The sequence below is a fragment of the Nyctibius grandis genome, chromosome 19 (genome assembly GCF_013368605.1).
Source record: "Nyctibius grandis isolate bNycGra1 chromosome 19, bNycGra1.pri, whole genome shotgun sequence".
In the NCBI taxonomy this organism is placed as follows: domain Eukaryota; kingdom Metazoa; phylum Chordata; class Aves; order Nyctibiiformes; family Nyctibiidae; genus Nyctibius; species Nyctibius grandis.
The window spans coordinates 5887010-5912141 of NC_090676.1; the positions used below are offsets into that span (position 1 = coordinate 5887010).

The 25132-nt window shown below is 51.6% G+C and overlaps 1 protein-coding gene across 3 annotated transcripts; it reads right to left on the bottom strand.

Annotated features, from left to right (window-relative positions):
• Window positions 1-2602: 2602 nt before the first annotated feature.
• RBM38 (RNA binding motif protein 38) lies at window positions 2603-23941 on the bottom strand. Of its 3 annotated transcripts, none has more exons than XR_011049510.1 (5): window positions 23543-23941; window positions 22663-22786; window positions 22050-22104; window positions 8905-9436; window positions 2603-3114 (listed from the first exon to the last, which is right to left on the bottom strand). XR_011049510.1 is itself a non-coding variant. In XM_068416124.1 (4 exons), the coding sequence occupies exons 1-4, from the start codon at window positions 23708-23710 to the stop codon at window positions 9136-9138; spliced, it is 648 nt and encodes a 215-aa protein (XP_068272225.1). In that variant the 5' UTR covers window positions 23711-23941; the 3' UTR covers window positions 7996-9135. The 3 variants fall into 3 exon arrangements, 1 of the variants encoding a protein (XP_068272225.1); XR_011049509.1 differs by lacking the exon at window positions 2603-3114 and adding an exon at window positions 7996-8818; XM_068416124.1 differs by lacking the exon at window positions 2603-3114 and having other exon boundaries at window positions 7996-9436.
• Between the last annotated feature and the right edge of the window lie 1191 nt (window positions 23942-25132).

The following is a 25132-nucleotide window of genomic DNA, read 5'->3' on the forward strand; positions in this document are numbered from 1 at the left end:
AAGGGGCACAGGCTGGACCCAGCCAGCCCATCTGGCAGCTCTCCAAGGGGACAGGTGAAAAAAAACCCCAGATATCGAAGCCAAAATCCCAGCCCAGTCTGAATCAGGGGAGAGCCAGGCTTCGGTGTGCTCCCAGTGTCACCCAGCCCACGGGGTGCCTGCGGATGGACCTTGGCTGGGACCTTCCCTGCCTCCAGTTCTGAAACTCTGAATTGTCCTAACCAGGGTGATTTATCCGATGAAAGATGCTGCCTTGCCGGGGAGCACAGGGCATGGCATGCAAAGCCAGAGGAGCAGGCCGGGTGCGTGCCCAGTGCATGCCGCATCCACCAGCTCCCACTGGCTCCTGGGGGAGGGCAAGGGGGTGTGGGGCTGCGGGAACTCTGCAGACGAACCCCCCGAGGCGAGGGCAACTCTGCAAACACTCAAACCGGCAGCACCAACGCCTCCCCCACCCCCCCCCCCCCGCCACTGCTGCGAGCCCGGGGTTGGTGTGAGTTATCACCCTCACCCTCTCGGCTGCTGGGGCTGGAGATTAGGGAGCTGCTCCTTATCAGCCGCCAACCCCGCACCCTGCCCCGCACCCGCGGGGCTCCTCTTTCAGTCTTACTCACTGGAGAAATGAGCAAGCCTGTTGTAACCGTCGCGCTGTGATGCTTTGTCTGTGCTTGGTTGGGTCAGGCTTGGTTGTTTTTATTTTTTTTAAGCATCTGAGCACACAAACCTGTAGCAACCAGGACGCACCGCAGCCACCCGCGGGAGCCAGGGTTGTGCAAATGGCGTGTGCTGGAGCTCAGTGCCTTGCACGTACGGAGCCACCGTGTCTGGTGGGGATGGGAAGAGGAGATGCTCTGTGTGTGTGTGCTTGTGCGTGCAAGAGGGGCAGAGGGACACCCGGGGTCCCCACTGTGTCGACAACCTGGCAGTGCCTCACTTGCACAGACACCCCTCACCTGCCCCAAACCCACTGCCTGTGCACGAAGCTCTTGGTCCAGTCTCTGAACTTGGACCCAACTCCTGTGTGCACCCATCCATCCGTTCGTCTGCCCGAGCAGGTCTCAGCCCCTCCAGCCACCTCCCACACTGCACCAGGATGCTCTGCACAGCGACCATTTCTGGCAGTTTGGATGGCAGCTGCAAGAAAAGCTTCGTGCACTCTTCAGCTTCACTAGGCGCATGACCTGGACAGTGCCAATGTACAAACATTTGGATTCAGTTAATTATTTTTTCTGCAGGCTCTGTCTCGGCCGGGTGGCTGCAGAGCAGCTCTAGGGCTGGGGCTGCTCCCCTGTTCGCAGGGAGAGGGGCTGGGGCAGGCGGCTGGCAGTGCCCAGCCGGGGCAGCCTGGCAGCATTTCCCCAACTCCATGGGATATTTTTTTTTTTTTTTTTTTTCCATTCAAGTCCATGCAGAGCTGCTGGCAGGACCAGAGCTTTCGTCCAGATTGCAGATGCCCAAAATATCTGTATTCTGGACTGAGGCTGAAGAAGTGCTCGTGGTCGGCTGACTGAAGAGAGTATACGGGAATGCAGAAAGACAGACAGCCACAGGCAAAGTGCCTGAGCATGTATGGCAGCAGCAGGAAGAGGATGGGGAACACCACCAGGCACTGCTCAGCCCAGGGCTCCCTCCAGCAGGAGCCAAGGACAACCTCGGACGATGCGTGCCCATCTCCCAGCCATGGCTCTCGCTCCAGCAAGTGACCTTTTTTACTATTTTTTTCCAGCCTGCTGAAATGCGAGCACAGTCCAGGACATGGTTTTGACTTGGACCAGCTCATGCTCATCCCAGCGATGCTGGGCCACAGCTCTAGGGCAGCAAACCCTCCCACCAGCTGCATCCATGCCAATGATGATGGCTGCATCTTACTGGGACAGAGGTGGCATTTCCAGCCTTATGTAAACTGGCAACACGGTCCCAGCTTTAGCCTGCAGGCCAGGGCTGGGCTGGGCTGGGCTGGGCTGGGCTGGGGCAGCAGTAAGTGGTGGGGCTCCTGCAAAGCTTCAGGCAGCCCTTGGGGTGCTCTAGGGTGGTCTCAGCAAATGGGAGCCTGGAAAGGAAAAAAGCCACAGCACACAGTGGGCAGGTGAGCACTGAAAATGAAATGTCTGAGCACCCAGCAGCCAGTCCTACCTCCATTAAATTGGTTATGTTATATTGCTGCTCTGTTGTGCTCCTCATTTTAAATTAACTTCTAACCTAAACTTCATCTGGCATCTTCAGCAGTCAGGATTTATGAAATAAAAGTTAAAATACCAGTTGAAATAAGGCATTCAGATGTATTCTTTCACACACGCACGCACTCACACACACACACACAGAGATATTGATAGAAAACATGTGTTTGTTCATATATACATGTTTCTAATCAGATTTATATATTATATAAATATATAAATATAGTATAAATATTTTTATACATATAAAATTCATTGGAAACAGGAAACCAAATTAGTCTACCGTACTAAAATGGCATGAAATAGTAGCGTACACTGCTGAAAGAGGATCGGATGTGGTTTTTGGAGGGTTTTTCTTCCCCTGAGGGCTCATTCTACCATGTTTATGTCTAAAACCTGCTAATTTTAAAGCCAGCTCACAGAAAACCAATGGTACGATTTATTTCTTCCATTTCACTTTCATTTTGCAAAGCTCAGGCCTTGCCTACTGTGCTGGCATGTATGCAGCTCAGGTAAACACAGGCAGCTGACGTGGCTGGAGACAGCAAAGGGCTCTCGGTACCTGCGTGCGCACGCTGACCCCCTCCGTGTTTAGATGTAGAGATCAAATGGGACACACTCGAGCATCCTTAGTCTGATTTAAAAATATCTTTTGAGTGTTACACATGTAATAAGATGCTTAGTGCTATTTTCAAACCAAGACATGTTCCTGGCTGATTTACAAAGGGCCATGTTCTCCGGCTGTATGTGGGTAAATGCTTTCAAAATCGGGCTCCTGGGACTTTGGTGCTCATCTGTTCAATAGGACTTCTTAATGATCAGCTGCCCAAGCTTCGTCCCAAAATGGGGGCTGACCTCCTCTCTCACGCCAGTCCTTTAGGTTATTTCACCTTATACTTCGTCAGCTCATTTCTGATTGAAGATGGGTCTGGCGGCTCTTGAAAGAAGATGAAAAAAATATCCTTTAATAAGAGGCCACCAATACTAATGGTGTCCCAGTGCAATTTTAGTACCACTTGTGTCTCTCTGCTGTACCGCACCAGTTTGGTGGGTGGGGTGTGTGATGGTGGTGCAATTCCCCCCCCCCCATTGCTGCCCGGCACCGGGCAGGCGGCCCCAGAAGCCAGCTCCTGCATGGGGGGATAAGGTGGGTCATAACCTGGCTAACGGGGCACCGTCACGCTGCCGGTAATGTGCAGCTCATGGCACATGAATTCAGCGAGCTCAGGGGTTGATACAGGGGCTGTGGCTCAATGCTGCCCACAGGGAAAAGAAAAAAAAAAAAAACACACCATACTTACTTTGTGCACATGCATAGGTATTTTTATATATAAACTCTATGTGTGTGTTTAAACTTATCTATCTGTATATAATTATATATTCAAATTATATACAAGTTTAAAAACATATATATATATTATATATACACACACAAATAAATATAGTCATGCACATATATGGAGGGATCTCTAAGGAAAGGCGTGTAAGCCCTGCACCCATGGGCAGTGCTGCCCCGAGTCCCTCTGAAGACAAACTCAGTTTAGCAACTGAGGCTGGGCACAGCCTGTACCCACTGCAGTCTGCTTCACCAGGGATGTGCTGTGCCTTTATCGCCCAGTTTCACCCTAAAATATTGCAGCACTTTCAGAACAACAGTCTCTGACTTCTCCATCTCTGACCTTTCCATCTCCATCACCACCATCAGGCTCCCAAGCACGGGCACACAGCTAATAAATCTGAGCCTTTAATTGCCCTCCCACACAGCACGGCCTTATCTGAGCCATCATCCCCCTCGCTGTGCCTCGTCACACCGCTGTGTTTCTAGGTTTGTGCTGCTGGTGTCAGAAAAAGGATAAACCCGCAGTATTTGGCTTGGTTTTAGGTACAAATCCCCCCAAATAACCCATTCCTGGTTGCATGGTCCCGCAAGATGTGTCTGACATGGTGAGGCGGCTCTGCCTGGGGGGATTTATAAACCCTCTGCTTTTATCTTACGTAAAGTTCCCCTTTTTGGATTATTTCTGTAGCTAAAAAGATGCAAAAATTAGTGGGGGGGAAAAAAAAACATTAAATCCTATTGCTAAAGACCTCAATAAGGCCAGAGGGGGCTGCTGGCCTGGGGTGCCAGTGCTGGGACCACTGGGGCCGGAGGAGGCCCGACACCATTTAGAGCTGGCTGTTATTCAGGTCACAAGCAGACCCAATGTCTCCGGTACCCAAGGGAGAGTTATTTATTCCCCCCCATTAGTTCGGGCAGTTTTCCACAGCCCCCAGCAGCGGGGCCGGCGCAGTGGTATCAGCAGCCGCGGGTCTATCGGGCTGAGCAGAAGCTTTTCCAGGAACTCTCTAGTGCAGCGCATGACTGTGCCCGGCCAAAGGGCGATACGTGACAGGCATTCACCGGGCTCCGGCCAGTCAGTTGACTTTGTTATTCAAACTATTTTAGTGATGGTTTTTAATCCCAGGCTTAAGTTTTTCTTTTTCTTTTTTTCTTTTTTTTCCCCTCATATCTTTTTTTCTCTCTGAACAAGGGAATCTCTACGCTGGCAGGATTCAGAGAGGCACAAAGGAGGGAAAAAACAAGTTTTAGCCAGAAGAGGGGGGAAAAAAGGATACTGTTAGCATTCCCTGTATGCGAGGGGGTAAAACGATTTTGCTGTGAACTTTATTTTAAAGGGTAAGTGCCAAGAGCAGCCCAGTCACTGTGCAAATAAATCCCGCGCTCGGCCTTTCCCTCTCAGCAGTAACATTTTGGCGCTGGGGCTCGTCAGCCGTGGGAGCTGGGCTGTGGGGGCTGGAGGTGCCCCCAGTATCCCCCGTGCCCCCAGCCCTCCCTCCTGGGGACGGCCACTGGCCGGGGGGGCCACTGCAAAGCCCCAGACCTCGATGGGAGCCCACGGGGCTCCCCAAGTGTCTCGGCCAGATAACGTGGGTTGGTGGGAGCGAGCGCTGAGGAGGTGGGCTTGGTGTCCCCCTGCCCCTTATCACAAGTGACTTTGTGCGGCTGCTGGCAGCAGAGCCTGCGGCTGTGCCTCCATGGCAGGGGACACCCCGGGGCGAGGGGGTGCCTGGAAAGGGCAGAGATCTCACCAGAGCAATCCCCTTCCCACGGCGGGCAGGCAGGGAGGGTCTGGCACCGGCCACAGAGCCCTGCAGGTGGCCTGGGGTGCGGGGCTGCCTCTCTGCTTGGGGCTGCGGGGTGGGAAGGGAGCGATGCCAGGCTGAGGCGGGGCGATGACCAGGACCCCCGGCACTGGCATTTATGGTGATGCCTCCCCATGGCAGCAGAGGGGCTGCATGTGCTCCAGCCCACACAAGCCAAAGCTCACCCCGACAGCCTCACCGTGATGGTTTCCTAAGAAAAATATTTGAATTTGTGATGCAAATGACTGGGCATGTGGGCACAGCTGCTGGGAGATGGCCTGGACCAGGTCAGCTGCTGGCATGGCCATGGTGACATGCTCAGGAGAAAGTTCGGACCCCGCGGCCACTCCCATCCCCAGAACCTGTGCCACGCAGATGGGGCTGCCATGTCAAAACCATCCAGCCCTGCATCCCTGCGGCTGCAGTTGAAGCACCAAAGCTCTTACAACAACACCGCGACTCCCCAGCCTGTGCCCGCTCTGGGCTCCCGTCTGCCCGAAGCAGAGCTGAGCTGCCCGGGGCGAGCACGCTTCATCCCAGGACAACATAAGGCACATGGTACAGGTGAAAAAGGATGCTCCGCCAAGCAATGCATGCAAAAAGTAAAAAACTAATTTAAAAAATGCTTTTAAGCAATTGCAAGGTGATTTAAACACTTGTCCTGTGCTACCCTGACCAGTCAGGCGCTGCCTCTCGTCCACACCCCACCGCTCATGCACTGCGTTTAACTCTTGTCTCTCTAATACAGCGACCCGTCGGGCTCTTCCCACCTTCCCAGCCTAGCACTGGGCCAAGGAAACGCTTGGGCTCCTTTTCGGGGAGGCCGCAGGCTTCCCTCGCCACCTGCCATCGCAGCCCCACTGCCACCCGGGACGCTGGATGGTGGGTTCATTATTATCCTGCCCGGACACAATTTCACAGCTAGGTTTCACAAGCAGGAAGGCGGCAGGTTGGGCTGTTGTTTTGATGTGGTTGTTTCTCAAAACGAGCCCAGACCAAAGCTGAGTGGGATCCAGGGATGGCATTCGGCGGCGGCGGGCTGGGTGCCGGGCGGAGGAGGCTGCTGGTGCTCAGCGCTGCCGGTGCCCTCGCTTCCCAGCAGGTTTGGCTCCCTTTCAGGACATTAGTGTCAGCTAAATGGAAAATCATCACTCTTTTCGCTTTAAAATGCACCAGACATTTTTTTTTTTCAATGAGAAATTAATCTTCGGAGGCCTTGGTCTTCCTACTGATCTGGGGAGACATGGGTGAAGACAAAAGCCGACGTTCAGCAGTGCCAGAGCCAGATGGGACCACTGCCCAAGGACGGGCACAGCAGCACGGCTCCCAGCACCCTCACCCACCTCCAAAATCTTCCCTCCCTCCCTCCCTCCTCCTCCTCAGAAAGACTCATGACAGGGAAAAAGAAGAATTGCTGAATAATCTCCAGCCCCGATAGCACTTCAAAGGCAGGCTTCTCGGGCCAGGCTGCGCTCCCCGCCAGCACCGTGCTGGATGCGGCACTCAGCTCTTACTCCTTTGGCAGCCCCACAGCCGTATCCAGAAACTAATTACTTAAAAAGGAAATAAATGTCACCCGCATGGTTGTAAGCAAAACCCTGGGCAGGGCGAAGAGCCCCACCAGGATCTGCATTCTCACGCAACATGAGCAAGCAGGGAATGAGCTGTTTCCATTCATTGAGATGGGCTGTTTACTCTGAGGCCTACTGATGACATTAGACATGCCTACTGTGTACCTTTAAGTTCACCAGGGCAGTCGATCAGACACGGTGCTGACCTGCCTCTGCTTCCATCCTATGGTACCCTCTCCCCCCCAGGGTGGCTTTAGGCATCATCACCTTCTGAACAGCAATATACACTGGTGCCAAAGATGCAGGGACTTCCTGGCACCAGTTCTTCCAGGTGAACTAGATAAGCAGTACATTCAAATAGAATCATTCTATTTACTTTTAAAAGCTGATATTCAGAGGTTGTAATGGTCAAAATCTGAGAACCAAATTCCTAAAGCATGTTGGTGAGGGAACGTCCAGTGTGGCCAAAGGAGGCTCAGGGGTGCGAGCACCCTGCCAGAGCCTCACCGCTGCCCACAGCCCTGCCAGATCAGAGATCCCTTGAGTAGCACAGGGCTTTGGCAGACCACTCACTTTTGGATGGATTCAATTTAGGAAAAAAACTTATTCTAAGCAAATAACAGAAGGGAAGTGATATCCTGAGGATTCTGGGGTAAGATCTGATCTCAGCTGTCCCGGTTTCCACTGGAGCTGCACCAGGATGGCAGCACTTTGCACTCTCTGCTCCACACAGGCTGGATGTGAGCAAGCGCCCAGTGCTGGGCATGTGCATTGGGGACCACACAGCTCTGGCGTGATGCTCGAGGAGCTCAAAAACCCCGAGATGGCAAGACCTACAGGTGACTCGGGACACGTAGAGCGAGTAACGGTGCGTGGGCCATGCTGCGAGGGACGGCTGTGCCCACGCACCGCCCGTGCGACGCAGCGCTGGGTCAGGGTGCAAGCGGGGGCTCTGGCCAGGCTCCGCGGCACCGCAGGGCACGTGCTGCCGACCCACCCTGGCAGGCTGGTGGGCGAGGGCCCAGCGTAGCCACACCAGCTCAGTTGGGAAGTTCTCCCTCATAGACTCCAGCCAGGCAAACATGGCACCATAGAGTGTCAAATAATCTTAAAAGTTAAAATAGTTTATTGCTGTTCTTTGTAGAAATGCACTTAACTTACACCATCTGTTCTCTTCCTTTATTTGGCTGTTGGATTATAGGCATAAAAAGGTTACGTTTACCCATTTGTTCAATGACATAACACCTTTTTCTCTTTTGCTCCACTCACGATATTCTCCTAAGCTTCGCTGGCCAACAGCCCCAGACCTCTTTTACATAAATACTGTAAATGTCTCCATAGGTTGCAGCATTGTAACAAAAGATCTACCAAAGTAGACAAAATGTTCGGTATCCTTGGTTGGTTTTTTGCATTTAAAAATATACCTAAATTTGAGATAATCTTAACAGAGTAACAATTACAATAAGAAAATATTACAGTGCGTTGACTAAAGGAATATTCTGCTCTCCTTCAAGCCAATATTCCCTTTTGCATGTTGAAGTGATTCAGCAATTACTTAAGAACTTTTTACCTACATACAATAATTTAGTAAAATGAGAATTAAACAAGGCAGATACTTACTACTATTCTTCTGTCTGCAATTCACAGCTCATGCGAATAAAATCGCAATAAATATTAAAAAATAGTTTTTCTTTTTCTTTTGTTTTTGTTTTTTTTTTTCTGTAAGGCATCTCTGAGTATCACAAAGTTTTTGTACAACCAAAAAATAAGATTGTTTTTTTTCTCCATGTTCTCCAAGTACCTCTGTACCTCAACAGTAATTAAGAGGACTGCAGGTTTGACGGGGAGGGCTGACGGGGTAGGGCCGGAAAGAAGACCACAGGTGATGGAAGCAGACCGCGATGTGTGCAAGAATCTGTAGTTTTCCTGTGAAACATTTCAGTCACTTTCAGAACATCTTCAAGACAATATCTGTCCAGATTGGAATAAAAAAAAAAAAAAAATCAACTTACCAGAAGTCCATTTTCATGAGCACAGTCAGATTGCAAGGGTTTGGGTTCGCCCGTAACACTATAAATAGCTCAGGTATCGATATGCGCCTACGTAAAGGGGATAAAGGGGCGGGGTGATTTTTTTGTTTGTTTTGTTCCTTTTGTTGTTTTTTTTTGTTGCTTTTGTTGTCCTAGCTGTATCCTTCCATTGTAAAAGATTGTCCTCAGGCGGCGAAGGCGCGGGCAGGGCCCTCACTGCATGCGGTCGGGCTGCAGCTGCTGGGGCTGGTACTGCACGAAGGCGGTGGCGGGAGCCGCGGGGTTGCTGGCGGTGATGGGGGGCTGCACCGCGCCCGTGTAGCCGTACCCCACAAAGCCAGCAGCGGGGGAGGCAGCGTAGGGGTACTGGTCGTAGGCAGCTGTGGTGTACTGGGAATAGGCTTGGCTGGCGGCGGTGTAGTCGATGTAGGGAGACGTGATGGACTGCACAGGGGTAGGGATGACCACGCTGGGCTGGATGATAGCTTGGGGGTAAACATAGTGAGGCGTGAGTCTGTGGAGGCAAAGGGAGAGAGTCAGCGAGGGGTTGGGCTCCCTCCAGCCTGCACGTCCCCCTACTCCCCCCCCAGATTCACGTGCGTCAGCCACAGGAACGGTGCTGCCCAGCAGTGCTGCCCTCGAGTCGGGGGGAACAGAAAGCAAAACACTCCTAGACCCCAAGGGTGGGAGTAGCGCAAGGTGAAGCACAGACTGCAAGAACGGACACACACACCCCCTGGTCTCCATGTCTTGTATCTCTCACTGTCCAGGCTGCTGGTCCCTAAAATAACCTCCCTGGACAGCCACGACGCAGCCCCTGCCTGACGGGCTCGCCGTACCTCCCTGGTCCCCACACGCCCTGCCTGTCCCTGCCAGCCTCGCCACCTCCCGTGCCCTCCGGGCCCACGCTGCCCCAGCACTGCCCAAACCCTGGTGCAGGCTCCTGAGGACCCACAGCCCCCATGGGACAACACCTCCCGGCACCGGGGACACCGCGTCGCTCCTCCGCTCGTCCCACCAGGGACGACCACTGTCCCTGGGCACAACTGAGGGCCTTCCAGCTTGCCAGCTGTTGTCAGTTACTACACATTTAAGCCAGCGTTTCCATAACACTGGCTGTTTAGGGCAATGCTACAGGTTGTTTGTTGTAAAACACGAGACATTAATTACAGTTTTCTTCCCTTCAGTAACACTCCTCAGTACCGACCATGTCCCCAGCCCAGCAGCGATGCTCACGTGCCCACGAGCTTTTACGCCCAGGCTCCCGTGTCCTGCCGCAGCAGCCAGCCGGCCCTGGCATCGCCTCTGCCCTTTCCATGCCGGTCCTAAAGTGTTGCTTTTCACCAGCTGGTTAGTCCCCGCCCCGACATAGCCGTGCTGCTGAGAGGAATTTAACAACGCCACAGTCAATTAAAGTCCATAGACTGAAAGATGCTGGAGATGATTAATGCGGGGTTGCCCACTAATTTGCCAGAAACTGTTAATGAGGAGGAAAGAAAAAAAAAAAAAAAAGCAGCAAAATGAAAGGACTGTATTTTCCGAAGGGCCCACAACAAGTCAGGCCTCAAACAAGAGCAAAAGGTGCGCAAACCTGAAGGTTTAGGTCCATCCACACAAAAATGGTCACTTGCCTGTGGAACTTGGGGCTTCAGGAACAGGGGGATGCAGACTGCCACGAACAAACGGCACGTGACCACTGAAAGATCGGAGCCACGTGCACCAAAAAGTGCACGCTGTGGAAAGGGTCCCTTTGGCTGGCTGCTTGCTGAGCCACGTAAGGCAACAGCACGAACCAAGAGCCATCCTCCAGGGAGCTCGTTCCATTCCACCCTGCCTCCAAACCCAACTCATTTTGGCAAATAAAAAAAACAAGGTAAAACTCTGCAAAGGGCTTATGCAGATTCAAATATTTTGGGGATTTTTGTGTGGATGTGTGTGACAGCACATTTTCAAACACGACCACTTTTAGAAGCCTCCCACAGGCTTTTCACAAGACGCAGGCTTGTACGTGCCTAAACTGCTCTCTGAAGCCAAGCTCAGCTGATCGGGGAGAGGATATCTTGCCCACTCGTCCATCTGATCTCCAGGGTCGGAAACCCCAGCAGACTCATCATGCTGCCCAGCAGCAGGACCCGGTGCTCTGGTGCTTCACGAGGACTTGCAGCCAGGGACTGGAAACTTCTGCTGGATGGGTCACTGGCTGCCCTCGTTCCACCCAAGTATCCATCCTAGGTCTCAGCCACCACCTACAACATACTGGGGTCTACCTGGGGCTGGTCCCCCCTTACCCACCAGTTACAGGGCTGTTTCCATTTGCTTTACAACCAACACTGGATAGTTTAACCCGCAGGAGAAAGGCTTCTTGCAAACAAGTGCTCTTCTGAACCCAGTTTTCTCTTGTTTTCCCACTCACATATGCACTTTGTTTTTTCTTGAGGAAATTTGCATGATGAGAGAATGATTGTCCTCCTCCCCCCACACAGCAACACTGCCTCCAAAATCAGGGTCCTTAGATATAACGAGGCCACCTCCAAAGGAGCAGCACTGGGGAGGAGGATGGATGGTGGTGAGCAGGACCTCAACTTTTGGCTAATTTAAAAGTGCAGGACCATCTCCAAAGGCCAGAGCCATCCCCAGCGCAGCACAGAGAGAGGGACCTCACAGCCCTTCAGTCCATAAATGTACCATACCCTATATCACCCTGTGACTAACAAGAATGAGATAAGGTGTCAGAAATTCACTGAATCACTTTTGGTTTAGCTCTGCTTTAAACAGAGGCCGGCACGGCTGAATCAGAGCTAGAGCTTGTGCGCCAGTTCAGACCAAGAGCTCTTCGTGTCGTGTACTCGCATCAGCCAGTGGCAGCAGCCACCTCTCCCGAGGAGCTGGGCCCAGTCCTAACCCAGAGGTTCCTCACACTTGGTCACTGGGAGTTTGATTGTTTTAGTTTGTTTTAAATAACACAGAGGTGCAATACTGCTCTCTCGGCCTGACAGGGTCTGGGGAAAGGCTCCACAGAGGCACCTCCAGGCACTGGCCTATGGACCCGTTGCGGGCAAGAGGACTGGACCCCACGCATGCCTCTTGCTCTGCCCCCTCGTAAATCGGCAGCTTGGACAAAAGCCTGCATCCCAGATCAGTGATGGATGCTCTGGCTGCCTGTTGCTTCTCCCTATATGTGTCCCACTACTGGGCTTCCTGCTACTCCAGGGCTTGATAAACTGAAAACTAACTCACAAACACAACAAAAAAACAAATGCGCGATCCTCACGCTCAGGACTCACTAAAAAACACCAACCAGCAGGAGCAGAGGAGGGGCCTGCGCTTCTCCTGTACGCAGGCATTCAGCCTGTGCCTGCACAATGACCAGGATGGTCCAAGAGCCTCCGAGCAACCCAGGCTGAGCATCACCCTGTTTGAGCAGCTCCGCAGGTCAGGTCACCCCACGACGTCCCTTGCTGCCACCCAACTGCTCTTCGGAGCCAGCACACCTCACGTGGAGGACGTGGCCACGTGTGGGGCTGTCGGGGTGAGCACATGCTCCCAACTCATCCCCGAGAAACTCTGCATGTCAGCTTTGCTTTCACGTCCACAGCTCCTCTGTCGCAGCTCCCACGGTGTGCTCCAGAGACAGCAAATCCACGACATCCTGCACTACTTTTTTGCTCAGCAAGGAAAAATTCCAGCTCTTCAATGCTACTTTGGATAAAAAGCACCATTAGCTAAGAAGACAATAAGTATTCCTGTACTCTGTTTCCAGAAGTAATCCCAGCCCAACACATACACAAGCGCACATCACACACCATAGCTGACTGCACTAGAAAATCACACTCAGCAACTCCAGAATCTGCTTCTATGTAAAAGGGAAGGTTTTTCTGGTCTGTGGGGTTTTAATAATTTAGTGAGAAATTTCAGTCATGATATGCAGTTTGGACTTCTGAATTAGGTGGGCAGATGGCAACTCATCGATCACAACAAAACACACAACCCAAGGTAAGGTCACTTCGATGACTTGCAGCTACAAACAAAACCAAACCAGTGCAGTACGATGAAGTTCGCTGCTGGCTACACTACGTTTAGAATCCACAGAAGGTCTGAAAGTATTTCCCCACTTCATTATTTCTGAAGATCTTTCAGGGGGAAAAAAAAAAAAAAAAAAGCTCTTTTGGAATTCTTTTTCTAAAAATCAGCAAACTCTAATCTGAATTTCTACAGAATGAGTCACATGTGTGTTTTAAGATGCCTTTCCCTTCCTCCCTGCAGTTTTCATCCCTCCCCCATGACAGGCCCTGCCAGCCAGAAGAGAACTTCATCTAGAATACACACAATGTGATTATAAAACGTCAACCAAGTGATCAGCCATCGCCACCACACATCAAAGTCATCCCGTGAACAGCAGACGTACGAGATGCTTCTGGCATTACAATTAATCGTGGGCAAAGGCCACAAAATGCAACAAGCATGGTCAAACCTAAGCCTAGAGCCGGCAGTGGCCGCAGGAGGGACTCGGGAGGGCCGTCGCGGTGCAGGAGGGCAGCCGGGACCACCACACTAGCCCACGGTCCTAACTACGTGGCATGGCGCCACGCTGCCCCGGCAGCCAAAATCGAAAGACATGGAACAAAAGAGCTGGTTACAGAGCCACTGGCAGAGGGAACGCAGACTCGGCTTCTGCTTTTTCTGTGCAGAATGCGGAGGACAGGGCAAAAGCAGCCCAGTTTTGGGGCAGTCCTGGGTGGAGACGTCCGAATGCATCAGGTGAGGCTTGCGGCTGCCGGCACCCTTGGCTCCCGGGAGGTGCTGCCTGCTGAAAGAGCGGACTTCTTGAAACCTGCCCTCGCCTGGCTCTCCCCACCGCACTAGCAGGGCTGGCTGGAGGGCAGCAGCAGCCCCAAAGGCAGCCAGGATGAAGGGACAAGTCAGAAGGCCATGTGTCCCACACCCCTTCCCAAACGGCCAGGGAGAGGAACGAGCTGATGAGGCCCTCTCCCTCGTCAGCAGCTCTAGCTAGCAGAGCTCATCTTGGAGACACTTTATGTATTCAATTATTTTAGGTCAGGTTTACACCTAAAATGTGTTTTAGCTGCACCTTCTCAGCTCTCCCCTATCCTGCAGGACTTCCTACGCATGAGCCACAAGCAGCTCCTGCAAGGTGCACGCGTCTAGGAGAGCAGCACGGCAGGAGCTGCCGACCTCCTCAAGCTCTGCCAGCCACGCCGGGAGCTGGTTGTGCTGCTTCTGGAGAGGTGGGAGACAACTGCAACGCTCTGTCAAGAGGGACACGGCATCACACAAACACTTGGGAAACAAGGAGGGGCACTGGGCTCTTGGCAGCCTCACAGAGATCAGCACACAAATGCCACCGCCACGACCAGCCTTTTATTCCCTGAAGAGTAAAAGAAACAGAGCCCTTTGTGTCTGCCAGTGAAGGCACAAATTCTGGCATTTGACCCCAGGAATTTGGCCTCCATTTCCACCAGAGCTGACCCGTTAGCGGCTGCAGGGACACCCACACTGCCACAACACGTGATGGCAGGCGGTGCCGGGCTTCAGTTGTTGGTAGGTGGTACTGCAGAGTGAGCTGAGCACAGCCACAGCTGGCCGTGACAGCAACGTGAAAACCACCTCTGGTGAAGTAATGCCTCCAACCACAGCCTGGATGAGAGATTGGAAGGTGTGTTTTGAAGCTGGTTCCTAAGTGTGAGAGCCCCAGGCAGGAGCTTCTCTGGGAAGCACCCCCCAGCAACGCCAAGGAAAGCCCAGCAGCCCAGGAGCTCTGCGCTTGCATTAGCAGTGACAAACATCACCTTGGTGTCGGTAACGCACAGACATCCTGATGTAACTCATGCCCCAAGAACATCATTCCTGAAGGACACTTCCCAAGCCAGCAAGCGCTCACCTCCTGGAGCCACTTGAAGTAAACCTGTGTGGAGTGGTGGTAGGCTGGGCAATACGTATCAGACGGGCCCCAGCCACAACGACAGGCTGCAGAAACGTGAGAAATTCTTGTCCTGTTCTCAAACCCAGACATGATGAGGAGGGACTATAGGCTGGAGCGTGGCCAGGTCAGTCCCTGCCTGCCAACAAGGACTCTTGCCCCAGGAGGAGATCACATGGAGTTTATTCACCAACAATTTGATGCAGATCAGGACACTCATTGTGCCCCAACCACTCTACCATCCATCAGCTTTCAGACACGGGCTGGGCTTCAACCACTGACACGACAAACCTCTGAATCCTGAAAGGTCCCTACTACAGCTAATTTAAACATGCATTGAGATGTCAATGGTTCCTGCCTCACCAGCCAGCTATCTCAGCCAGCTCGAAGTAAGACAAGGATGAACTCTGCAGCTCCATAGTACAGTATTTATCTTCACCTACTACGATATGACACAAACACAAAATAGCAAACGAACCAACCCAATTTCTGCTCATCTTGTAACTAATTTGCCTGTCCATCTTCTACTCATCCCCCTCTGACCCTCTGGGAAGATCTACACAGCAGCCTGTGCAAACAGGTACACGACTGGGTTTCCTGCTTCCCTCTTGGGACCAGACGTCACCCCACTGGTGGCATTCATCAAGGAACAACCTGCCACAACAGACTGTCCCAGGCTGGAATCAGTACAAGAGAAAAAGTGATTGTATTACAGGATTCAGTAAAAAGCTCTGCTGGCTGCTGAGCCTACCAAAACCACTGCTCAAGAAATACAAATGTGAACTTAAAGAGTACAAGAGCAATCCATGATTTCAATTTATTTTCATTTTGGCAGGAGAGAAAATTTAAGCAACAGGAGTCACCACAGTAGCTGAGAACCTATCACAGACCAGCAATGTCCTCATTTTACAGTGTTAGCACACCTTGACTTCACGATGAAACAAACTAATGGCCCATAGCAGGGGAAGGTGGGTCCCACAGAAAAAAAGAGAAAAGAAATGCCATCTACACCTTCCCCCATAGCCTGGGCAGAGGTGTGGGGAAAAAAAATCAAAATAAAAAAAATTAAAAAAAAAAAGAGGTTGCAGACCAAAGGTGAGAGTACATCTTCTCACAAAGATCTAATTCTTTTTCTCAGCTTAACCAAGAATCTGAGATCAACATGCTGAGCTCCACCACGAGTTAGCCAGGCTCAACAATTCACAGCTTTATCCTCTGCATCTTGCTTCCCCCACACCCAAAGGAAAAAGAAAAAAAAAAAAAATCCCAAACAAAGGCATGTTGGGCCAGACCAAAAATAGTTTTGGAGAAGCAGGCTGAAAAACACTCAGGTAGCAGGAGATAACATCTGCCTGAAAAAAGAGCCATCTGGCACCAAGGAAAAAGCCACATGGAAGTTTATCCGCAACTAGTCAGCTATCCAGAGAAGGAAAAACCTCTCCCCTTTCAAGTTATGAGCACAGCCAAACAGAAATGAACTGACAGAAGAAACAGAAAATCCTTCACACCAGTGCACTACAGGAGCCTGAGTCCTTCAGCATCAGTGTGAGAAACCCAGGAGGATGCTAGATTCATCCTGTCCACGCAGGAGGAAAACCATAGGCTCTGGCAGATTAACCCAGGCAGCCCCAGGAATTCTGCCTTTAACTAAGCCTTCCAATTTTCTTCTGTAGTTTGGAGAAAACCAAAGGCTGCAGAAACATCTCTAAAGTCTTCCCAAGTACCTGACAAGTTTTGGCATAATATATATTAAATTGACTACTTTCAACTGGTTCCATTTTTTAACAGACTCTCTTGCTTTGCACATGATCCCTTCCACTGATTTAATTAAAACCATCCACACATTTGATTTATCCAAAGCTCTTTCTTGGATAGATGAAGTATTTTGAAGCAGAATGCTTTAGCTAGGGAAAAAGCAACGAAATATCTATTTTTGATAAAAGAAGACCTACACTCATAAAACAGGTAATTTCTCAGCCAAGAAAGAAATTACATTTTAAGAGTTTCGGTGATCTCTGCTGCCAGTTGTGACTTCATTGACCTATAGCGCCTAAGACACCTCTCTCCACACCCTCCTGCAAGCCGGGATCAGAGGGGGAGCTGGAGCCTGCCCCCCGCACGGCTTTCCCAGCCGCCGCGGCTTTGGCCAGGGCAGAGCCAGCAGCTGCTCAGCTACGACACAGGAGAGCTGAAACGCTCAAAGCTGGCAACGGGGAGATTGCAGGGGACAGCACGATCCTGTTTACAGGATTTAGAGACCGAGAAATAGGAGATTCAGTTTTAACTCTGAGGTCCGCGACTTTTCATCTTTTGTGATCACGGAGTATATTTAGCTCTGGTATGTAGCTTGCTCCCATCTGTGGGGCACAAGTTCTTCATATAAGTCATATTTAGAAGTGACCCAGTGTCCTTGCTACCAAATTATCAGCACAACAACTGTCTAGTTCCCTTGCCGGTGTCCTCAGCTCAGAGGCAGGCCGGTCAGAGCTGTATTTATCATTCGAATTACTGGGCATGTGTTTAATACGACAGAGTTAGGGACCAGTATGCCAACAGCTGCGCAAAGGAAAGATGAGATCAAGTACAAGCTGGACTGCCCTGAAAATTCAGACGCGTGCATGAATCCGCCACATTGGGACTAAGTGGCACCAGCCAGACCAGAACAGGAGAATTTGGCATCTGCCACTCCCCAGCTCCTGCAACAAGGGAAAAGGACTCAGGTCTCTGCTGCTAAGGTGGCTCCTCTCACACTGGTAAGGATGAAGAGCAAATCTAGTGAAGGCAATGGAATCACGCAGAGAAGACAGCACAACTCAAGTCATGGGCTGCAAAGACAAAGCTAGAGCCAGCTCAGCCTGGCTCTCCATCACATACAGGCTGTGCCCTCACTGCGCTGGAATGGCACATGGCACCCTTCACCAGGAGCCTGGCCCCTGCAAAAGGTCCAGTACTGCCTTGAGCTGGGCACACCATGTATGTAGCCAAGCGTAAGGTCAGTGTATCAGACCTTGCTCTCCTTTTGTGTTGTTCTACTGGCCCATACTAGATGCAGGACATGATCAAATTGTGCCCAAAACCAAAACGAATTGTTTACCAAGCCCTTGGGTCTGATACCAGCATTTGCCACCTTGAAGTAGATGTTCAAGAAAATTCGCAAAGCCGTCTGATCTGCTTATAAATACATGTCTACTCTTAAAGAAAAAAAAAAAAAAAAGCAAAAAAAAGCAGCTCTTTCTGACCAGCAAGTGTTTGATCTGAATAGCAGTAACCATGCCCGAGAACGAGCAGCTGAAGCCATTTGGAAAATGGATTTGAATGTTTCTAAGGAAATCCCCCCCCAAAAGCTTTCATGTTATTGGCACGGGACAAACAACAGGTGCCGGGTGTGCCATCCCCAGGGGAGCCGCTTACGACCGGCACACCAGCCTGGGGTCCCGCAGCGGGCTGGCTCGGTGCTAAGTGGTGCAATAGGAAGTCAGAGCACGGGGGATGCCAGCTGAGAGAGGCCGAGCAGAGCACGGCCAGCGTGCGCCGCTTTATAAGCGTAACCACAGAAAAGATGAAAGTTTGTTTCCTTTTATTTTTAACCCAACAGAGAAGTTTTAAGGATAAACAGCTGTGAGGGAGGGTGGGCTGACACAAAGAGGGACTTTCTTCACTTCCTAACTGCAGCAGCATCAATGCATGAAATTTCAAACCCAAACAGATTTAACTCTTTCTGATGCTGCCTGAGACCAAATGTGGGCCAGAGACAAGAGGCCCCCAAAATAAGCAACTACACAAGGATGGGCAGTGGGGTCTCTGGAGCAGAGACATCCAACGTGCAGATATGGAGAGCTGGATCCTGCTGCAAGAGACAGCCGTATGTTTCCAAGAGCTCAGTCACTTACTCAGTTGCTGGTAGATCTCCCACACAGATAGCTCCTTCGCTGAGGCAGAGCCACAGGAATGCATCTGCCATACGCTGCTCGTGTCCAGAGCAGCAAGCACGGCTGCAAAGAGGAGAACCAGGGAATCCCCGTTTCCTGCACAGACTCAAACCTGTCTCGAGCACCAGAGTCCCAGAGGAGAGGACCAAGAGGGGGGCACCAAGCGGCTCTGCCACGTCACCACGTACTCCTGATCAAGTAGTCTACACAGTCGCTCTGAGCAGCTTCCAAGATGTTTCATACGTTTCTCAAAATTTCTTAGAAGGGACACTGCTGCAGTAAGAGACAGCTCCATTTGGAGAGAGAGGGTCTCCCCCTTCTCTGATCACGTAAGCGCAGCTCTGTGCTGGCCGGCAGCTGCAGGGACGCTGTGGCATTGCCAGCTGCCTCAAGCAAAGCGCAGTCTGTAAGCTCCAGGCTAAGTCCCCAGGCCCAATGCTGCTTCCCTAAACTCAGAAGCCAGATCTCCAAGTCACCCTGCCACAGACACATCCTTTGCCTGGCTTTACTGTTAAGATCTCCGGTTACGACAATCTAGAGACTACTTTTCAAAACAGGATTTACTACCGTCTCCGTGCTGTCTGCTGTGCGAGTGCCTCCCCTGCCAGGACAGCAGGAGGAACGAGAGAGGCTCTTCATGGTTTCTCTTTCTGTTCCGCATGCCCTGGGCAATATTTACAGCTGCATTTGGGTGCCTGGGCAGGGGAGGGGGGGAGCCTTCAGTTTATAAATAATTCTCACTGATATTTAGCTAATTTTCATAGTTTCCATTCATTTCAGGTTTCACCAAAACGTGCCTTTTGTGGCTTGATAGCCAGAACATGACTGGCTGGCTTTCTCTTATTTAACTGCCTAGCAGTTAATGCAAAGAGTTCATTCATTTCTTCCTTGCCAAGTCCAGCTTGCACACCTAGTACCCCATGTCCCATAACAATCATCTTTTGGAAACTGCGTGCCAATCCCTGGGCACAAACACTTTGCAGAGACATGAACTGCAAGAGGGAGAACCAGGCAACGTCTTATACCATGGGCAGAGCAGATGAGCCACTGAGCTTCACTTGGAGAAGGTCAGGATCCACTCCACACGGTGCAGAGCAAATGGACAACAGCAATTTGATGAAGCTTCCAAAGACAGGCAGACCCTGATAAACTCCTCATCTATCCTCAGATCCAACAGAGGGCCAAGGAAATTGCGGGTTCAAGGGCATGCAAGAGTGGAGCCTGCCAGGCTCTTAATTTTCTTGGTCTACTGACACGACAAAGAGGGAACCAGAAGCCAAGCTCCGTTGCTTGACTGAGCACCTGATGCTTTGCTCAGAAGCCACAGAACAGCTCTAGTCGTGGTGCTCAGGACGGCTCCACATTTTGCCAAACCCACGTTTTCAGTGATTCTACTCCAGCAATAACTGAATGCAACAGAATTCTTGTTTACTGATGCTTGCAAATAATGATATATAATCCCCTTCCTCCAACCCTTCAGTCTCCTGGTTCCTGTTTCTTGGCAACTGATAAATAATTTATAGTGCTCTCTGCTGTATGCGCTAACTGCAGCTCTGCTGGTTTAATGATGAAACCAATGCCTAAGAACTGGAGCAGTAACTGTCTAGATCACAAGGAACACGTAGTCAGTTGATCCCACACTGTCTAGATCACAAGGAACACGTAGTCAGTTGATCCCACACTCCTCTGTATGCGAAACTAAGAGCAAAAAGAAAAAAAACTACATTTTTCCAGAGCTGCAGGGCTGCGGCTGCTGGGTAGGAACAGCACCCGCAGGAACAGCAGATTATCTGCAAGAGGAACAGGCGTGCGCCAGCGCTCCTGCCAACGCAAGGCACTTAACGTGCTTCACCATTTTGCTCTTTGCTGTTAGCAAGCGTGGAAAAACACATAACAGGCCGGTTTTATTGTCAACTTCTCTTGTGCACCCCTGTGCAATTTGGAAAGCCTCTGGGGTTCACATCTCAAGGGTATTGCTGCTGCCTGCTTTGGGGGCTAAGAAAGCTACTGTCGCTCCCACGCAAGGACAGCTATTAAAAGGCAGCGTCTTGTCTACATAGACTACTGTGGCTCTTGCACAAAAAAAGACTATTTCATGACAGATGTTCTTTGAGTCTTTCCAACAGAGCCGTAACCACTTACGAAAACTGGCATGTTTGAACCATACACAACACACGTACACTGGGTGTGCACTATTGTGGCAACACAGTCTCTTACATCCATAAACTCATTGGAATGAGATTACCCAGGCAGTTGGCAACTGCAGCTGTGAGGGCAGAGGAGTGAAAAGTTTCTGTTTTGTTGTTAGCAGATCTTTTCTCTTTTAAAAAAAAAAGACCCAAAAAAACACGAGCAGAGAGCAGGAACGGAATGAAGTATTTCTGTTGACAAAGGGCAAAAATCCCATCTATTTATATTAGAGTCACACAAAACCCACAACAGAACAGTGCTCAAAAGCTTTAAAAAATGCACCTACTTTCTTAATGCTCTTAGAAAATAATGATTAAAAACCCCTATCAATATTCACTTTCTGAAACGGTATAAAAAAAGAACTGCATCAATCATTAAACAGTTAAATGAAGGCAGTATGACAGTCACTATTGTTCTCGTGAAGCACACTTGTCTTTTGCCGAGCAGCTGCCAGATCCTATTAGATGTATAAAAAGAGGACTTTTCTAACTGAGCAGGGATGGTATAAGCTATTGAAAACAGCAGACAAAAGCCCACTTTTGCAGACTATTCAAGCCTTGTATAACATCTGTCCAAAATCAATTTTTGACCTAATGTTACTTTCATTAAGTAACAGACTTTGTTTCCAATGCAATTTATTTTCTAGGATAAAACTGTATCCTAAGCATTATTACGTGGGAAACAGCACAGAAGCCGCAGATCTTATTTGAGAAACATGAGAACAGAATTTGCTTAATTGTTTTGACACCTTAAGTACTACAATAGAGAAACTATTTTTCATGTATTTGAATTCTTGTGAATTCTTGAAGTTGGCAAAGCAGCAAGCAATGCATTGGGTTTATTATGACTAAGATTTACTGAGAATAAAGGAGGATCTTTGGGAATTACATTAAAGCTAACAAATGCACAAAACTTCTGAAATCTTCACCAGAAATAAAGGTTCTGAACATTAACAACAGCTGTTGAAACTGCCCACTCTTGATGGCTAAGGCTTTTTTCACACATTTTAAATAATGAGGAAGTTGATTCTTGAATTTGATTTCAGACTGTTAAGAAACATTCCCACTTACCCAAAGGGTCTCTGAATGAAGGCTGGATGTAGCTGCTGCACACCTATGGTAAAACCTAAAAAAGCGTTCAGGAAAAAGAAATATTAATGACTGGCATCTATTGTCACATTCTACTCGTAATATACATGCATAATTACACCTCAGACCACACGTCTGAGCAAACTCAGAGCCCCATTTAGAAGCAAGCTAATTTTAATATGCGTCTGTGATATGCACGAGGACCAGATGGGAATTCAGATTAAAGAACAGTGTGAAAGCACTGCTATGGAACAGACAATGGGGTATAATGCCTTATTTTACACACTGGGTACTGTGGTCATTAAACCAAAGGGCGGAATGATGAAACAGATCTTACTGTTAATATCAACGTAACGAAGAGGGTAACACGAAAACAGCTTTAGCTCAGTTATACGAACTTAGATGTATAACACTAGTGTAACAGGTACAAGTAAGAAGACACGGAAGAGAGGTAACTGGACTAGTGTCCTCAGTCAATAAAACTATGAGGGATATGCACGTATCGTCAGATCAGATGAATCCAGCCTGAGTAACTTGTTTCCTCATCTTACAAGTTATTCTAATAGAGAGAGATGGGATCTCCTGGATGCCTCACCAGTTTGAATACTCCTTGGTTTTGCTCCCAAATATGCCAGGTTCACATTCGCTTTCCTGCCATCAATGATGGGGTTTGGGTCTTTGCATGCTCTTTCAGCTGCAGCTCTGTCTGCCATGGTCACCTGGAATTAAGCACAGCCTTGTTTGTAGCAACGGCACTTTGTAAACACTCCAGCAACAGGCACTAAGTGGAGTTTATTTATTGTTCTGTTTTGAATCGGGAGCTGAACTCCGCTTCACGCGGTCTCGCTTGTGCAGCCAGACGGGAAGGGCTCCTGGGGACTTGGTAGAAAAGAGGGCTCCCCCCTCGCCAAGTTACTCCGCTGGGCTCACGCCAGTTGTTTTCCCTTTTCACCTCCTCCCCGGCGCTTTTTTAAGAAGTTGGTGGAGCCAGTCCCAAAGCTGCCCGCAGCAGAGCCAGCTCGGGGGAGGATCCGCGCTCCGCAGCCCGCGCGGGGACCGAGGGCAGCACATCGCACCTCGCTGAAGCCCGCAGAGAAAGAAGGCGGCGGGATGGGGGGAAGGAGGTGCTGAAATGAGCGGCACAACCTCGGCCCGCACGGGGGGCTTTCCTCGCGGGCCCCCCCACCCCAGCCCTTGTCCTGGCCGGGCCACCCCCGCTCCCGCCGGGCACAGCCTCCCCGGCCCCGGCAACCACCGCCAAGCAGCCACGGGACGGGCGGCAGCACCGAGGCGCTGGGCAGCGGGGCAGGGCCCTGCTACCGGGGGGGTCCGCCGGCCCGCGGGCACCGCTGCCAGCCCCTTCCCCGCGGTGGGTGTGGGGGGGGGCAGCCCTGCCGCCCGTCACCGCGGCGCCCGGCCCGTCGGGAAGCGGAGCGGGGCCGGGGCGGGGGGGACACACACGGAGCGGCACTTACAAAGCCGTATCCGCGGGATTTGCCGGTCTGCCGGTCGGTGATCACCACCGCCTCCTCGATGTCCCCGAAGACCTCGAAGTACTTCCTGAGGGAGGAGTCGGTGGTGTGGTAGGGCAGCCCCCCGACAAAGATCTTGGTGAAGGTGGTGTCCTTCTGCACGGTGTGCATGGTGCCGGGCGCGGCCGGCCCCAGCCGGCATCCACCCCGCGGCGGCAGCAGCGGCGGCGACGACGACGACGACGAGAAGAACCACCCCCCGACCCGCTCCGAGCCCCCGCGGCGGCCGAAGGGAGCGGAGCGGCGGCTGGGTGCCGGCGGCCTAGAGCCGGCTCATGGCCGCGCTTTGTCCCGGGAGCGCGGGCGGCGCCGCGCCCTCCCGCCGGTGCCGGTGAGTAGCGGCCGCCCGCCGCCGCCGCCGCCTTTGTAGGGCCGCGCCCGCCCCGCCCCGCCCCGCCGCCGCGCAGGGGCGCTCGGGGCGCGTAGTCCGGCACCGCGCCCGCCCGCGCACCCGCCGCGGCCCTGTGGGCGGGCGGCCCGGCCCGGGGGGGGGGGGGCAACGGGGCTAGTGGTCAGTGTCCCTGCGGCCCCGGGCGCTGCCCCCGGCCCAGCAGCGGAGTTGGGAGGGGCCCCGCGGGCGGAGCGGCTCCCGCGGGCACCGGGACCCCCGCTGGGCCCGGCAGACCCCCGGGGGGACGGGGTCCCCTGCGGCCAGCCCCTCGGTCCGAGCCGGGCCCAGACCACGAGTCCCGGCGGCTCCCGGGGAGCAGCTGCAAACCCCGCGGGCCCGGGGGCTGCGGGTGGGGGAGGCGAGGGGAGCGCTGCTGCAGGAGCCCGCCACAGAAACCCGCCTCGAAAGAGAGATCTCCTCACCCCTCCCTCCCTCTGTTCAATTGCACAATAATCTCAACTGCAAGAGTTTAATCCCTGGCAGGTTCGGACACAGGGACAAAGCCATCAAGTGCTGTGCCAGCCTTTGTGACACGCTGGGTGGCAAAGGCACGTTAGGAAGCCAAGGCAGGAGGGAAGGGATGGTCTTGGACCAAGCCAGCAAGGAGGAAGAGCCAGGGGTTTAAACACGGAACAGAGGTCCAAAACTATCTTTGTTAAGCAGGTTCCTAAGCCTCCTGCTTTGCCCCTGGACACACAGACAACATCTATCCATGGAGCCTGCCTCTGTGTGATAGGGATGCCTTATTCCCGTTTCCACTGGTGGTCAGCAATGGGGTTCCTCTCCACTGTCCCCCTTTTGCATTTTGTTCCCTCGCAGGATGGGCAGCTCATACGAGGGAGGCTGTGAAATGCCACTGTCTATGCTCTGACTTGCAGTTTTCAGCCCTGACCTGGAAAAGCTGGGAGTATAGTTACTGTAGTGCAGCCCCATAACCCTCCCTTCATAACTGCAGGAAAACAAAAGCTGAAAAGCTACTCGGTGCCTCAAGAATCCACCCTTAGCGAACACTCCGATGGTGGAGTGCTTACAATGCTCTTATTCTTGCCACCCAACATGGGTTAGAGCTGAGGTGTGGGAAGGGGGTCCTAGAAAACATTTTTCAGTCCCCGTTTCCATCACCCAGAAGTTCATTAGCCAGA

Excerpts from the sequence above, each read along its gene's own strand:
- RBM38 (XM_068416124.1), bottom strand. The coding sequence starts at position 23,710 with ATGCACACCGTGCAGAAGGACACCACCTTCACCAAGATCTTTGTCGGG. Across the intron at positions 22,787-23,542 it reads AATCCCGCGGATACGGCTTT|GTGACCATGGCAGACAGAGC; the intron begins GTAAGTGCCGCT and ends GCTTAATTCCAG. Across the intron at positions 9,437-22,049 it reads TTCATTCAGAGACCCTTTGG|ACTCACGCCTCACTATGTTT; the intron begins GTAAGTGGGAAT and ends TTGCCTCCACAG.